Source organism: Vipera berus, assembly GCF_964194415.1.
Source record: "Vipera berus genome assembly, chromosome: 8".
Lineage (NCBI taxonomy): Eukaryota > Metazoa > Chordata > Lepidosauria > Squamata > Viperidae > Vipera > Vipera berus.
In genome coordinates, this window is record NC_138211.1 from 17188070 (window position 1) to 17203147 (window position 15078).

Below are 15078 nucleotides of genomic sequence, written 5' to 3' on the forward strand. Positions count from 1 at the left end.
AAGGTCATAAAAGGGGATCACATGACCCCGGGACACTGCAACCGACATAAATATGAGTCAGACTGACACTTCCTACTTAGCTTTGGAAACTGAAGTTAGACTACCCAGCATGCTTACCTTGAAAACATTAGAATTGGATGCAGTAAAATTTATTTCTGAGTCAATACAGACAGCATGTTCATTATTATAGTGCGGGACTTGGGTCTGGATAGTCTAAAGAAAAGAAGAAATAGGGGAGACATGTGTTCCAGTATTTGAGGGGCTGCCACAAGGCAGAGGAGGTCATGTTATTTACCAGAGCACCAGAGGGAAGGACGAGAAACAATGGTTGAAACTGATCAAGGAGAGAAGCAACAGTGAGGAGAATTGACCAGTGGAACAGCTTGCCACCAGAAATCATGGGCGCTCCATCACTGGAGGTTTTTAGGAACTAGACAATCACCTGTGTGACACAGTGTAGGTTCTCCTGCTTGAGCAGGGGGCTGGACTAGAAGGCCTCCAGGGTCCCTTCCAGCTTCTATTCTATTCTATTCTGTTCTGTTCTGTTCTGTTCTATTCTATTCTAATTTTCAGAGCTCCACATTCACAGAAAAGGAACTTCTATTTCTGTAGTCTCTGGAGTTGAGCAACTGATCTCAGGTGGGGCTGCTCGTATCGATCTCCTGGTCTGCTAGGTTTATATGTTTTGTTTCTCAAGGCCAGGGTTGTTGTTTTTTTAAGTTCTATGAGAAATTTATCCCCAGCTATCCTTCTGACATTAGGATAGTCCTTTTCTAGTTTTTAATTAAAAGATTTAGTTCTTATAAAAAGATTATGTACATGATAAGACATTAGTTTAAAGTAAAAATATAGTAAATGTGATAAAGAAGAAAAACAAAAGAGATAAAGAAAAAGGGAGATTAAAAAAGAACAGAAAACGTCTATTTGTCTACATATACACACACACACAAAAACCCGAGAGAAAAAAAGAACACAAAATGTGTATGCGTGTGTACATTTTCCATTGTTTTGTACACACACATACATACATACACTATTCTCTTCCGTTGTTTTAACTCCTTTTTATCACTTGTTTTTTCTGTATCCTGTATTTTTTCTTTGAATCTATTTCTTATGTACATAATCTTTTTTACATCCATAATCTTCATCTTTTCTTTTTTTAATCTGCTTTTTCCTTTATTCCTTTTCCTGTTTTTTATAAAGAAATTTCTAAAAAATTATTCTAATTCTCAAGTCACAAAATCATTTTCCTTTTTACTCAAAAAGTCACCGGTGAATGCCAGTAACCACCTTTCTCTAATCAAGTCACTTTAGTCAGCATGTTCTCTTAACTTCGCCAACCTTTCCTTCATGATGGGTAAATTCTGTATTTGGACATTTCGCAGATTCCACGGTGATTAGGCAAGGAACTTCTATTTGTGTAGTTCTGGAGCTAAGCAGCTGGTTTTGGGTGTGGTTCCCCATATCTTTACCTCCTTCTCTGCCAAATGTATTTGGTTAGTTTCTCAAGGCCAAGGATTTTATACGTTTTGTAGGACATTTCTCTCCAGATTACCCTTGGGTACTCCTTTCATTATATTTTCTCCCTCTCTAAATTTGGTTAGATGATGGAGCTTCTTTTTTTTAGAAGCTACATAGTTTATATTAGTTTATAATAAAAAATACAAAAGAAAATAGTGGGAAAATAAGGGAGGGAGAAGGGAAGGAAAAGGTGTGGGGAAAAGGGAAAAAAGAAAGGTGTTGACTTCAGACTCCCTTCGGTGCAGTAGAATAAGATAATAACATCAAACCTCAACTTTTTATTTTTACATAGTAATATAAAGTAGCCATTTTCATAACAACAGACCTATCTAATCAGTAAAACCCAAAATCAAAGTTTCATTTTTTTTCCACCTCAAGCACAAAGTCCAGAAGCAGTTTCCAAGCAGAAACAAAAGTAATTTTGCTTTTTTCTTTAATCAAAGCAGTCAATCTATAGCCATCTCTGCTAACTGCATCAACTTTTGCAGGCATTCATCCATTGTGGGAATCAAAGTGTCCTTCCATTTTTGTGCATAAAGTAATCTTGCTGCCGTCAACATATATAACATCAAAGTTCCATTTTTCCCCCCAAGTCTTTTTCCATTACAAAGTAAATTTTTATCTTTATATTCACTTCTGAGAATCTTCTGTATTAAGATGTGAATCCTACTCCAATATTTCTTTGCTTCATCACATGTCCACCATAAATGATAAAAGTTCCATTCTTTATATTTACATTTCCAACATTCATTTGAAATACCTTTATACATTCTTGACAACTTATCTGGTGTTAAATATCAACGATACATCATCTTCTAAGTTTTCTTTTAAATTATAATTTAGTTTAAATTTTAAGCCTTTCATCCACATATTCTCCCATTGTTCAAGCATTATATTATATCCAAAGGTTGGTTGATGGGAGGTTTTGTAGAGCAGCTAAATGGGTAAAGAAATCTTGATTTCTGTGCTAGGTGGAGGCATACTGGCTCATGGGAGGTTGGAAGGCCTTTGCAACAGGGCCATGCATGAACTGGAGAGAATTAGAAGCAGAAAGTTAATTTCAGTCTCTCTCCCCCTCCTTCCAATTTCTTACTGCCTCCTTGATTTATTTTTCTTTTTGCCCATTGAATCCAGTAAACTGGACCAGGATGAGAAAATCAAATCTTGGAATGGTGGACTTGGATGCTTTTTTTTCTCTGATGATTAGTTTCACGGCTTTATAAAGAGAGCAAGCGCCCATCAGATTGTTTTTAATAATGAATCATATTATGGACCCCTCCACAAAGTGGGGGAGGATCAGGACCACTGCCTGACTTCCTCAAAAATGGCTTTGCTTGACCTCTATTTGACCACCTTCTTGGCTGTGGAAAACCAGTTCCAGAATTACAGAATAACAGATGTGACAGGGATTTTGGAGGCCTTCTAGTCCAACCCATGCTGAAGCCATTCCTTATAAATGGCTGCCCAGACTCTTCTTGAAAACCTCCAGTGATGGAGGACCCACAACGTCTGGGGGCATGTTTGATTAATCCACTGATTAATTGTTCTCAGTGTCAGTGACATGTTTTCCAGCTGCTTGGTGACATTGTAAAGAGAAAGGGGCAGCAAATCCATTTTTTATTTATTCATAATGCCCTTTTATTATTGTTCTAAATAACTCAAGGTGGCAGACATACCTAATACTTTTTCCTCCTTCTCTTTTCCCCACAACAACAACCCTGTGAGGTAGGTTGGGCTGAGAGAGAAGGACTGGCCCAAAGTCACCCAACTGGCTTTCATTTCTAAGGCAGGACTAGAACTTACAGTCTCCTGGCGATTGGCTCAAAATCACCCAGCTGGCTTTCCTGCCCAAGCTAGGACTAGAACTTAATGACAACCATAAATTAGGTCTTAATTTTCATCAGGGATTCCCAGCCAACCAGGATAAGGATATTGGCAATATAGACACTTACTTTTATGATGACCGAAGAAAGGATTGGAACCCCCTACGTTCTGGGTTTAGACAACTCACAAACAGGAAGAAACCGCAACCCCATCTCTATGCACAGTTAGTCAGTGCTGCTCTTAGAGCTGATTGCTCATAGCTTTTCAAGGGCATTCTTCCATTTCCTCTTTGGTATGCAGTTCAGATCACCAGTTCTTACACACACACACACACACACACACACACACACACACACACACAGAGAGAGAGAGACAAAATAAAGGGGGAAAAAAGATTAATCAAACCTACCTGACGGTTTTGCTCAAAATACAGAGAGTGCCTCAACTTAGCACCACACCTAGGAGCCCAAAATTTTTGTTGCTAAGTGAGACAGCTTTGCCTCATTTTACGACATTTCTTGCCATATTTGTTAAGTGAATCGCTGCGGCTGTTAAATTATTAACATGGTTGTTAAGTGAATCCGGCTTCCCCATTGACTTTGCTTGTCAGAGGGTCACAAAAGGGGATCACACAACCGCAGGACACTGCAAGCGTCATAAATATGAGCCAGTGTCTGAATTTTGATCAAGTGACCACGGGAATGTGGCAAAGGTCATCAGTATGAAAGATGGTCATGTCACTTTTTTCAGTGCCGTCATAACTTTGAAAGGTCAATAAATGAACTGTTGTAAGACAAGAACTACCTCTACAGCATTCTGAGCAGCGTGCGCAAATCCAAATCCATTCAATGTGACTCTTTGCCCGTGAAGTATTTAAAGGGTGGTAGATCAGCTGTTTGTTTTTTTAGCCAGTCTTTTAAAAAAAAATATTTTATTTTAATTTTAATTCCATTTATATCCCGCCCTTCTCCGAAGACTCAGGGCGACTTACAAGCTTAGCAGTAGCCTTCATTCTATGTATATGCCTGCTTATTAGGGCTTTCACACACCCCCAAGCGGCATTATTACAAAGTCAGCTTAATTGCCCCCAACAATCTGGGTCCTTAAAGAGTCTTAAAGGGCTTAAGACTCTTTTAAGTGAACGGCATTTGTTTACTGCTTTATTTTATGACACTTACTTCTAACCTCTTTGGGACTACAGGGTGTAACAATATTGTGGGATGAATTATCTTAAGGAAATGCAAGATCCTGTGCACAGGCCAATATTTTATATTTTAGCTCAGTGTTTCTCAGCCTTGGCAACTTGAAGATGGGAGGACTTCAATAAAGCAGTAAACAAATGCCGTTCACTTAAAGAGTCTTAAGCCCTTTAAGACTCTTTAAGGACCCAGATTGTTGGGGGCAATTAAGCTGACTTTGTAATAATGCCGCTTGGGGGGGAGGGGTGAAAGCCCTAATAAGCAGGCATATACATAGAATGAAGGCTACTGCTAAGCTTGTAAGCCGCCCTGAGTCTTCGGAGAAGGGCGGGATATAAATATAATAAAAATAAAAATAAAATAAATAAAATATGAGGATGAGTTTTTCCATGAGGGAGGAAAATGAAATATGCTGGTCCTTTCAAAGAAAGGCCTAAAGGACAGGCAAAAATATTTAATATTAACTCATGTAGACCGAGAACCTGTTCGTGGCTAGTTGGAAATGAGTCTCAACTCAGCAGGTTTTCCCCCAAGAATAGATTTGCACAAAACAGAGAAATGCCTAGAAAAAGAGACAAGAAGAGCATCCTGGAATAAAATCCTGTTGATGTTGGGATGAAGTATCTCAGTTCAACTTCAAACTTAGTTTGTCGTCGTTCAGTTGCCTCCCAGTTCTTCATGGCTAAGCTTATCTACGTATCAAGCAGTGAAGTGGATATAATACTTTGGGGCTGTAATTCATAAAAACATTGACTAAAGTAACAGGAAAATCAGGAGAGCTTCATCTGGTAGTTTTCTGATTTGAGTTTTTCTGCTTCTGCTTTTGGTTTTAATAAATGAGATACCGAGTGAAGAGAACTTTTCAAAGCAAAAGCTAATGCAGTGTTGCTTAATCTTGGTAGCTTGAAGATGGGTGGACGTATGTTGGCTGTGGAATTCTGGGAGCTGAAGGATGAACTTTAACTCCCAGAGTTCACTAGTCAGCATGCTGGCTGGGGAATCCTGGGAGTTTATTTATTTATTTTTTTTATTTTAATTCCATTTATATCCCGCCCTTCTCCGAAGACTCAGGGCGGCTTACAAACTTAGCAGTAGCCTTCATTCTATGTATATGCCTGCTTATTAGGGCTTTCACACACACCCCCCAAGCGGCATTATTACAAAGTCAGCTTAATTGCCCCCAACAATCTGGGTCCTTAAAGAGTCTTAAAGGGCTTAAGACTCTTTAAGTGAAAGGCATTTGTTTACTGCTTTATTGAAGTCCTCCCATCTTCAAGTTGCCAAGGCTGAGAAACACTGAGCTAAAATAAGATGAAACCGAATCACTGGGCAGAATGAATGAAAGTGAAATCATTCAAAATCAGAAGCGCTTTTGAGATCAATGGAAGGCTGCTTGGTAGAAGCATGAGTATCTGGGAGGGAAATGATCAGAGGAGTCAACAGGATGCTGGATCCATGCAACTGAAGCTCTATTTTTACACATTTTGTGACTCACACACAAAAGGAGCAGGGACTACATTGCGGCCAGCATTCCAGTTCCAGCACAAAAACACGCTGACCCATTGTGACCTGGTATAATGTAATGTAATGTAATAATACAATACAATTCCATACAATACAATTCCATACAATACAATACATATTTTGATATGATATAATAAGTTAGGCTAGAAATCAATCGTGACTGTCCTTTGGAAAGACAGATCCTGAAGCTGAAGCTCAAATACTTTGGCCACCAAATGAGAACAGAGGACTCCTTGGAGAAGGCCCTGATGTTGGGAAAGATTGAAGGCAAAAGGAGAAGGGGGCAGCAAAGGAGGAGATAGTTAGATAGTGTCACTGAAGCAACAGACATGAGTTTGGACAAAGTAAGGGAGATTGTGGAGGACAGGGGGGCCTGGCATGCTGCAGTCCATGGGGTCACAAACAGACAACAACAAAGAACATGGTTTGCTGGTGCAGTGAGTTATATGGACATAGGCACTCAGCCCATGACTTGGCCTTCCATCCTTCCGAGGTTTGTAAAATTAGGGGCAATATGCTGACTCTGTAAATTGCTTAGAGAGGGCTGTAAAGCAATGTGAAGCGGTATATAAGTCTAGGTCCTATTGCTATGTTGTATGTCAAAACCATTGCATACGGGTCATAGAGTTTGCACCTGAAGAACTACATTTTTTTTAAAAAAAAATCAGAGGTGAGCCTAGAATTGAAGAAGATCTGGATAAAATTTTGTGTGATCAGAACTGCTTGATTTTGACAGTAATAAAAAGGTAAAGGTAAAGGTTCCCCCGCACATGCGTGCTAGTCGTTTCCGACTCTAGGGGCCGGTGCTCATCTCCGTTTCAAAGCCGAAGAGCCAGCGCTTGTCCGAGGACGTCTCTGTGGTCATGTGGCCGGCATGACTAGACGCCAAAGGCGCACAGAACGCTGTTACTTTCCCACCGTAGTGGTCCCTATTTTTCTACTTGCATTTTTACATGCTTTCGAACTGCTAGGTTGGCAGAAGCTGGGACGAGTAACAGGCGCTCACTCTGTTACGCAGCACTCGGGATTCGACCCGCCAAACTGCCGACCTTCAGATCGACAAGCTCAGTGTCCTAATCCACTGAGCCATCACGTCCCTCTCTTGACAGTCATACAGTAGAAGAAATATTGACTGCATTTCTACAACACAATCGCAAACTTGCCCACTGCACATTAACATGCTGATATGAAGTCAGCCTGTGCGATTAATTGGTGATTAGAGTGTCTTAACAAACTGGGTTGCACTAAGTTAATAAACCACAGCCTGGGTTCATGCAATATGTGATGCTAAAATATGGCTAGATTGTTGGGCAAACCCAATCAATTGTTTCATAGATTGGTATTATGTGAACCCTATCTATAGTTAAATCGGTAAACAATGCTTATGTAAATCAAGGGTCAGCATGCTGTGCTAAAATTGCTATGTGGGCAAGGTTGATAGGAGTTGGCTAGATTTATCTTGGCTAGATTTAATGCCCTTCCAACAGCTGTAACTGAAGGGAGATACCTACAGATAACAATGTGGTGAAGAAACAAGGAAACATATTTGTTTTGTTCCCTCTATGCAGGTGCTCAGTGGGCATTATCTTCATTCTTCACTAAACATTCTTGTCACTTTGACTCTCTCTTAAATTGTTACCATCTGACCAGAGTATTTTTATTTTGTTCACCACAGCCAAGTACTGCTCTATAGCTTGTAGAGTAAATCAGAGCATCTCTTCCAACTTTTCTTAAATAGTACAGAATTGTGATGCATTTCTCTATCTTAACTGTGATTTTTGTTTGGTTTGATGGTCTGCGGCTGAATAAAAATGGATTGCTTTATTGACATGTTGCGGTAACCACTACACATTCTGTTCCAGCTTTGGCACTGCACATGTCAACCAAGATACTGTGGTATGAACAGTAGCCCAAATGTCAGAAATTTGCAATTTTTTAAAAAAAGAAAATACGGAACTTTTGTTCAGGTTTGATTTCATTTAAAGATTGAGTGAGAAAGAAAAAGTTGGCAAGACACAAACTTTGCCTCGGTGGAATGTAGATGGGGATTTAATTGAATGAAGCTCAACCCCCAGAATTCCTGAGTTATAAAAGAGCCAAGGTTGCCTACCTCTGCTCTATACTGATGATGTATAATGATGCATCCAGTTTTGGTCACCACGATGTAAAAAAGATGTTGAGACTCTGGAAAGAGTACAGAGAAAAGCAACAAAGATGATTAGGGGACTGGAGGCTAAAACATATAAGGAACGGGTGCTGGAATTGGGTATGTGTAGTTTAATGAAGAGAAGGACTAGGGGTGACATGATAGCAGTGTTCCAATATCTCAGGGGCTGCCACAAAGAAGAGGGAGTCAAGCTATTCTCCAAAGCGCCCAAAGGCAGGACAAGAAGCAACGGATGGAAACTAATCAAGGAGAGAAGCAACCTAGAACTAAGGAGAAACTTCCTGACAGTTAGAACAACTAGCCAGTGGAACAACCTGCCTCCAGAAGCTCTGAATGCTCCAAGACTGGAAGTTTTTAAGAAGAGACTGGGCAGCCATTTGTCTGAAATGGTATAGGGTTTCCTGCCTGAGCAGGGGGTTGGACTAGATGACCTCCAAGGTCCCTTCCAACTTTACTGTTATGATTATGATGATGTTACGTAGTTGAGCTGGAGGTGGTGGCCCTTTGCGAGCTGTATATGCAACGAAATTTCATTTTGATGTATGCCAATTGGTGTACATTCAAAGTGACAGTAAAGTTGTTGTTGTTAGTTTGGATAGTGAAACGTCTGCAAGAAAACGAGCTCAAAGAGACCCTAATGTGCTCTAAATTCCCTCCTATACACTGAAGCAAACAGTTTCTTCCTATCCTACCCAGAACATTTCTCTCTCTCTTCCCCGGCAACTTATTTTGCTAACGCGGATTGACTGAAGGTCCATTAGAGAGAAATCTAGAAAACGTGGTTCGCTCACCCCTCTTAACGTTTGGGATCCAATATTATACAAGACGGGCTTATCTCAGTAAAACCACGATCCAGGCTAACCAAAAGATAGCATGTGGCGAGGCGGGGAAGAAAGTAGGGACGGCGGGGGGGGGGAGCGGCCGACTTTTAAGCCCCTCTACCTGAGTTAGCAGGCTTGGAGAGCCTCAAACTCAACAGCCAGGCGCTAACCTGGTTTGTTGCACCCATTCACTCCCGGAGGTGATGGCCTCGAGATAACCGCATTATCCTTCCAGGAGGCAGCAGATGTGGAAAGTCCCCGAAAGAGGTTGGAAAAAAAAAATTTCCTCCGGCAGAAGCAAGGATGACAAAGGGGGTGGTAGGTGGGGGGGGGGGTGGAAGTCGGCCGCGCAACCTGGGCTACTTAACTGCCAGGAGGAGGAGAGGAGGAGGAGGAGGAGCCACGTGCTTTAACTCCTCCTCCTCCTCCTCCTCCGGTTTTAAAAGCAACGCCGCTAACTTAAAAAAAAAAGTTATTCGTCCCGTCTTCCTTGCAGCTGCGCGACTCCGGCCGAAACTTGCCCTAGCCCAGTCCCGAGCGCACTTTCTCCGCTCTCGCTTCTAACCGCGTCGCCCGGACCGGCAGCCTCGGACCGCGCGCTCCTTGGGCGCTCGGCCGGCTTTTCCCGCCTTCCGAGAGGCATTTCTCCACCCGGGAGCACGGACAACACCGACCGCCGACCTCTCCCCGGGCCGCCGCCGCCGCCGCAGCTCCCGGCTCCCTGGGCATCAGCATGCGAGCCAAATGCCTTTTGACGCTTTGCGGCGTGGCTTACCTGCTGGTGAGTGCCGGCCTTCCTCCGGGCGCCGTTCCTCGGCTCCCGAAATCGCGCGGGGCTTCGGGCTTGCCGACCTGTGGTTATTTCGTCCCCCACCCCCCCCCCACCCCACTCGCGGCAAAGTTTCTTTCCTGGTCTGCACTCCGCGGCTCTCCCCGGCCCCTTGGTGCGGCGGGGCTGCAGGCGAGTTGGAAGCGCGCGTTCCAGATCCAGATCCACTTCCTTTCCCTTCCCTTCCCTTTCCTTTCCCTTCCTTTTCCTTTCCTTTCCCTTCCCTTCCCTTTCCCTTTCCCTTCCTTTTCCTTTCCTTTCCCTTTCCCTTCCCCTTTCCCCTTCCCTTCCCTTCCCCTTCCCAGGACGAGCCCCTCGCCCCGCAAAGCGAAGTTTGGCGATGCCGGGAGAAGGAGGCGAGGCGGCGGGCCCCGCCCTTAGGAAAACGGGAGGGTGGGGGAGGGGCGCTCCTAAAACTTGCCCGGGAACGTCTCCGACCTTGACGTTTGTGTGAAAGGAGAGATGGTGGTCGGGGCGGATCGCCCTGCAAGGAAGACCCCCGTCGCTTTCGCCGCGGAACATGTCCGGGCAAGTATCTTCCCTCCAGGAGCGCGGCGGCTTTGCCGGCGCATACAGGTGAAGTCGCAACCTGACGCGATGGAAGTTTCCGTGTACTCTTATTGTACAGTAACCGAGCTGTTCTCGTCGCGTGTTGGTTCGGGATGGCGCGAGTTACGGGGACTGTGACCCCGCAAGTTAGGCCAGTTGGTGGGAGGCTTGCGAAGCAAAACTGGGGTGTGTGTGTGTTGTTCGCACGTGTGGGTTTGAAATGGCCCAAGGAGATGTACAACCTCGGCTGGACTATAAAGCAAAGGGACGGAACTTTTCCCGAATTCGTTTCCCAACCTGTCCTTAGTGAACGGTATTCTCAAGTGACTCACTATAGAAAAGCAAGAGCGACATTCCTAGAGGCTTTTCGCACTCCCAGGATGTCCTTAATTTTTATTTTTTAAAAAGCAACCGGGCTTGGGTTTTTTTTTTCTTTGAAATGACCTTCAGACGTGAAGAAACTTCTTGGAGCAGAAGCGAAAAGTTTTCCAAAAAAAACAACGGAAAAAGAAGAAAGTCCAGTTGTTGTTACTGTTTTTTTGGGGGGGGAAAGCACCTTTCGGACAACCATGACCTGGATGATTGAGAATCTCCATAGACCTATTCCTAGGATGTTTTTGGAGAAAGAAGTCACACTGGGTTGATGAGATTTAGCCAAAGGAGAGGCCGAATTGGGGAGGGGGGAGGTGTTTGAAGAGGCAGAAGAAGGGATTTTTCGAGAAAAGGGGGGTGACATCCTTGAGTTGCATCTGGGCCTGCTGCAAGAGGCTCCCAGGAACATGTTGGTGTGGTGGTGTTAACTGTTGTTATTAAGCAGGTCTGAAGAGTCTGCAATTTGGATCCTGCATAAAAATGCCCGGCAGGCACTTTCATTGTTTGCAGACATTCACCAAGTGAAAGGAGAGAGATGTACGGCTTTGGTTTTTCTTTTCTTTTCTGGACACTCAAATCCAGAAGAAAATTTGTTTCCCCCCCCCCGCCTCTTTCCTCCCTCCCTGGTCTGTCTGGAGAGACCCCTGTGAACTGATTAGCATTGTTGGGCTAAGTTAGAGTCCATGTGAACAACCCCTCACATTGTACTGGCAGGATATTTGCTACCTGGGAATTTTGGAAACTGCAAGATGGAAAGCCCCTATTCTGGATCCTCCCTTGAAGCCTTTCTGAATCCTAGACCTGGCTGCTGGGACCTCTCCTTCCTCTCCTTTATGATGCAATCATCCGGCAACACACTGCATTTTCTCCGAGTGCATTTTTAGCTGATAGCTGAACGTTAACAGTACTGTACACTATTTTCTTCTTTACTTGCTTGCCAGCTTTTAACTTCAAGCTGCAATCCTGTGGACACATACCCATGAACAGGCCTCCACCTCTGAACTGCACCAAAAATAATTAGATTTCGGTCTTGTTTCCAAGGAAGCCCCATTAGAATCGGTGCTTTTGAGTGAATTGATATAAAAGCATAAACTGCTACTCATCATTTTCTCCATGGAACTTTCAACTGCATTTCCTTTTCCTTTTCCTTGCCTTATCGCTAGGTATTTAAATCCTAAATCAATTCAAGGCCCCTTTCACCTGTCTGATGCAGTGAGCGACAGCTTAGAAAAGTTTATGCCTTATGTTAACACCTGTTAATCTTAAAAGGTGCTACTAAAATCAGACTTTTTAAAACTTTTGAACCTTCAAAAGTTATCGGTTTGCACTTGGACATGGTTGTTTTCCAGATCATTACAACATTTATCAATTATTTCTGGTAATCTGGGTTGCTAGGGAAAATTTCAGTATCGATCAGGAGCTGTCCAAACTTATAAACTGATCATTTTTAAAGGACAAAATCAGTGGATCACTTTTAGATTGAAACTTCATTGAAAAGAAATGTGGATCTGCTTAACATTAAGAGTTGTCTCATGGTGAGATGAGAGGCAAACAAATTTTTATCAATAAGTAATATCTTTCTAGGTAAAGGTAAAGGTTCCCCCGCACATGTGTGCTAGTCGTTTTCAACTCTAGGGGCCGGTGCTCATCTCCGTTTCAAAGCCGAAGAGCCAGCGCTTGTCCGAAGACCTCTCCGTGGTCATGTGGCTGGCATGACTAGACGCCAAAGGCACACAGAACGCTGTTACCTTCCCACCGTAGTGGTCCCTATTTTTCTACTTGCATTTTTACGTGCTTTTGAACTGCTAGGTTGGCAGAAGCTGGGACGAGTAACAGGTGCTCACTCTGTTACACGGCACTTGGGGTTCGACCCGCCAAACTGCCGACCTTCTGATCGACAAGCTCAGCGTCCTAACCCACTGAGCCATCTTTCTAGTTGACAGCAAATGGAAATCTTAGAAGTAGTTGCTTTGCTTCAGTCGCCAGCAATGCATTTAGTTTGGTTTTGTTGATTAAATAGGTTTGTTGTTATAAAAATGGTTAGTATATATATATATATATATATATATTTTATTGAAAAGTTTTAACATACAATTTTTCCCTTAGAAAATCCCCCCTCCCCCACCCTTCTCCCTCCCCCCCTCCCCCCCTCCCCCCCCCGACTTCCCAGAGCTAAATACAAGGTATGTATAAAAAAAAACAATCATAAACAACCATATACTAACAACCATAAACTCTAAAATCTATCACTCTCTAGCTTATATAGGATAAAACAAACCTTAGTAATATTAAATATATATAAAAAAAACTAATATAGAAAAAGAAACAAAGAAAAAAGCCTTATTCAAATATAAAACTTCTTAACCCTATACTTATTCTGGATAAACTCAAACCATTCTCTCCCTTCCATAATATAGCGTTCCTGCAAGTAATCTTGCAAATAGGCCGAAATCTTCGCCATTTCAACCAAGTCGGAAACCTCTAAAGCCCGCTCTTCTATGGTCGGCAGTTCCTCTTTCCAGTACTAACCTATCAAAAGTCTTGCTGCCGTAATTAAATTCAACATCAACTTAGTATGTTCCACCAAACTTTTATCCAAAAAGCCTTAACCTTTTTACAAGTCCACCATACAGTATATGAAAATATATTACGTCTTCATCACCGCACCTCCAACATTTAGGCTAATGATTCAGATACATACTTAGCTTTTTAAAATCTAAATACCATCTATAAAACATTTTCTAAAAATTCTCTCTTAGATTTCAAACTTGTTTAAATTTTACATTCCTCACCCAAATCTTTTCCCACCTCCCACTACTTGGCTGTAAGTACGTTGTGAAAGTTCCATAGACTTCTGCTGTTCTTGTTCTTTTATCTTTTTTGATCGTTTTAAAGCAGCACGCGTCACCCTCTGTTCTCTAGGATCATCCAAAGGTGTTATAACTTGATCTCCTCCAGCACCATTCTCCTCTATCTGTCCATCTTCAGCCTCTTGATGTTCTCCTTCTCCAGATCCCTTTGCAGCTTCCAGAAGTGTTAATGGGGTTGCTTTTAAAACATTATTGTAAAAATCACGCGCTTGCATCACAGTAACCAGACGGTACCTTTTACCTTCATGCATCACCATCAACCCAGCTGGGATCTCCCATCTGAACCTTATATCTCGTTGCTTGAGCTCTTGCACAAGAAATGTAAAATCCTTCCTTCTCCTTAAAATCTTTGGAGGAATTTCTTTTAGAACCAGAACTTCTTGATCAGCAATCACGACTTTAGTATCATAGGCAGCTTGTATAACTTCATCTCTAATTTCCCTTTTTGCAAAATAAACCACCACATCTCTAGGCAACTTTCTCTGTCTAGCAATCCATGAATTCACACGAAACACTTTATCCATGCCTCCTTTTATTTCGGATGCTGGCTGATTCAATACCACTTCAAGAGCCTCAGAAACCAGCTGCTTTAGATCTTCCTTAATATTCTCCTTTAAACCTCTGATTCTAATGGCAAACTGCATCTGGAAATATTGAGCAAGACTCAATTCTCTATCCATTTTATCTCTTAAATCTTCATTCTCCAGTACTTTTGCTTCTAATATGGCATTCTTTTGAGTCAAATCTTCCACTTTTTCATCCAAATCTTCCACACATTCAGCCACTTTATACACTGAAGACAAAATGTCTACCTTCATCACCCTGAACTTCTGTTCCATCCTCTCCTCCATTCTCTCCTCCAACGTCTTCAATTTCTCCTCCATCTGTGCAAATTTATCACCAATTGATTGATTAATTGATTCCAAAAGTACCTGGGCATGTTTATCCAAAGCATCTCGTAAATCCTTCAGTGTCAATACATCAGGAGGGTGCAACGCCTGTAATGATGATTGTTGCACCGGAGAAGATCCACCACTCCGAAGAGTTTTAGGGGGAGGTTTAGCCGCCATCTTTAACTTTCAATTGTGACGCACTTTCACTTAAAGTTTAAAAAAGTCCATCAAGCTCGAGAGTAAAATAAAATAATCCTCTTCACCTTTTCCTCTTGTACCGCTCTGCCTGCTCCTTTTAATCCATAGTCCTTCCTTCAGGCAGGGGTGGTCGCAGACGCCTGGCTCTGCTCCATGAAATCAGGAGCAGAGGCGCTGGCCAGCTGGGAGCGACCCAGGCTACGGGGGAGTTCGATCCTTCAGCCGCCCAAGCTGCAAGCTCAGGCGGCCCCGGAGAACTCGACCCCTACCTGGGGCCTCACCCCCTCCTCTTCTCCCGAGGAGGGGGCTTC

The 15078-nt window shown here is 42.8% G+C and overlaps 1 protein-coding gene and 1 long non-coding RNA gene across 5 annotated transcripts in view; one reads left to right on the forward strand and one right to left on the reverse strand.

The window, feature by feature from the left end:
• Positions 1-1786: 1786 nt before the first annotated feature.
• Positions 1787-3784, reverse strand: LOC308671603. The gene is made up of 2 exons (XR_014027247.1): positions 3474-3784; positions 1787-2551 (listed from the first exon to the last, which is right to left on the reverse strand). It is a non-coding gene; the product is annotated as an uncharacterized lncRNA (long non-coding RNA).
• Positions 3785-9503: 5719 nt separating this feature from the next.
• TNFRSF10A (TNF receptor superfamily member 10a) overlaps positions 9504-15078 on the forward strand; it is a 46025-nt gene continuing 40450 nt past the window's right edge. For all 4 annotated transcript variants that reach the window (XM_081333917.1, XM_081333914.1, XM_081333916.1 and 1 more), the window contains exon 1: positions 9504-9837. In XM_081333917.1, the coding sequence (XP_081190043.1) occupies positions 9790-9837 (48 nt within the window). In that variant the 5' untranslated portion in view covers positions 9504-9789. The remainder of the gene's footprint in view (positions 9838-15078) is intronic.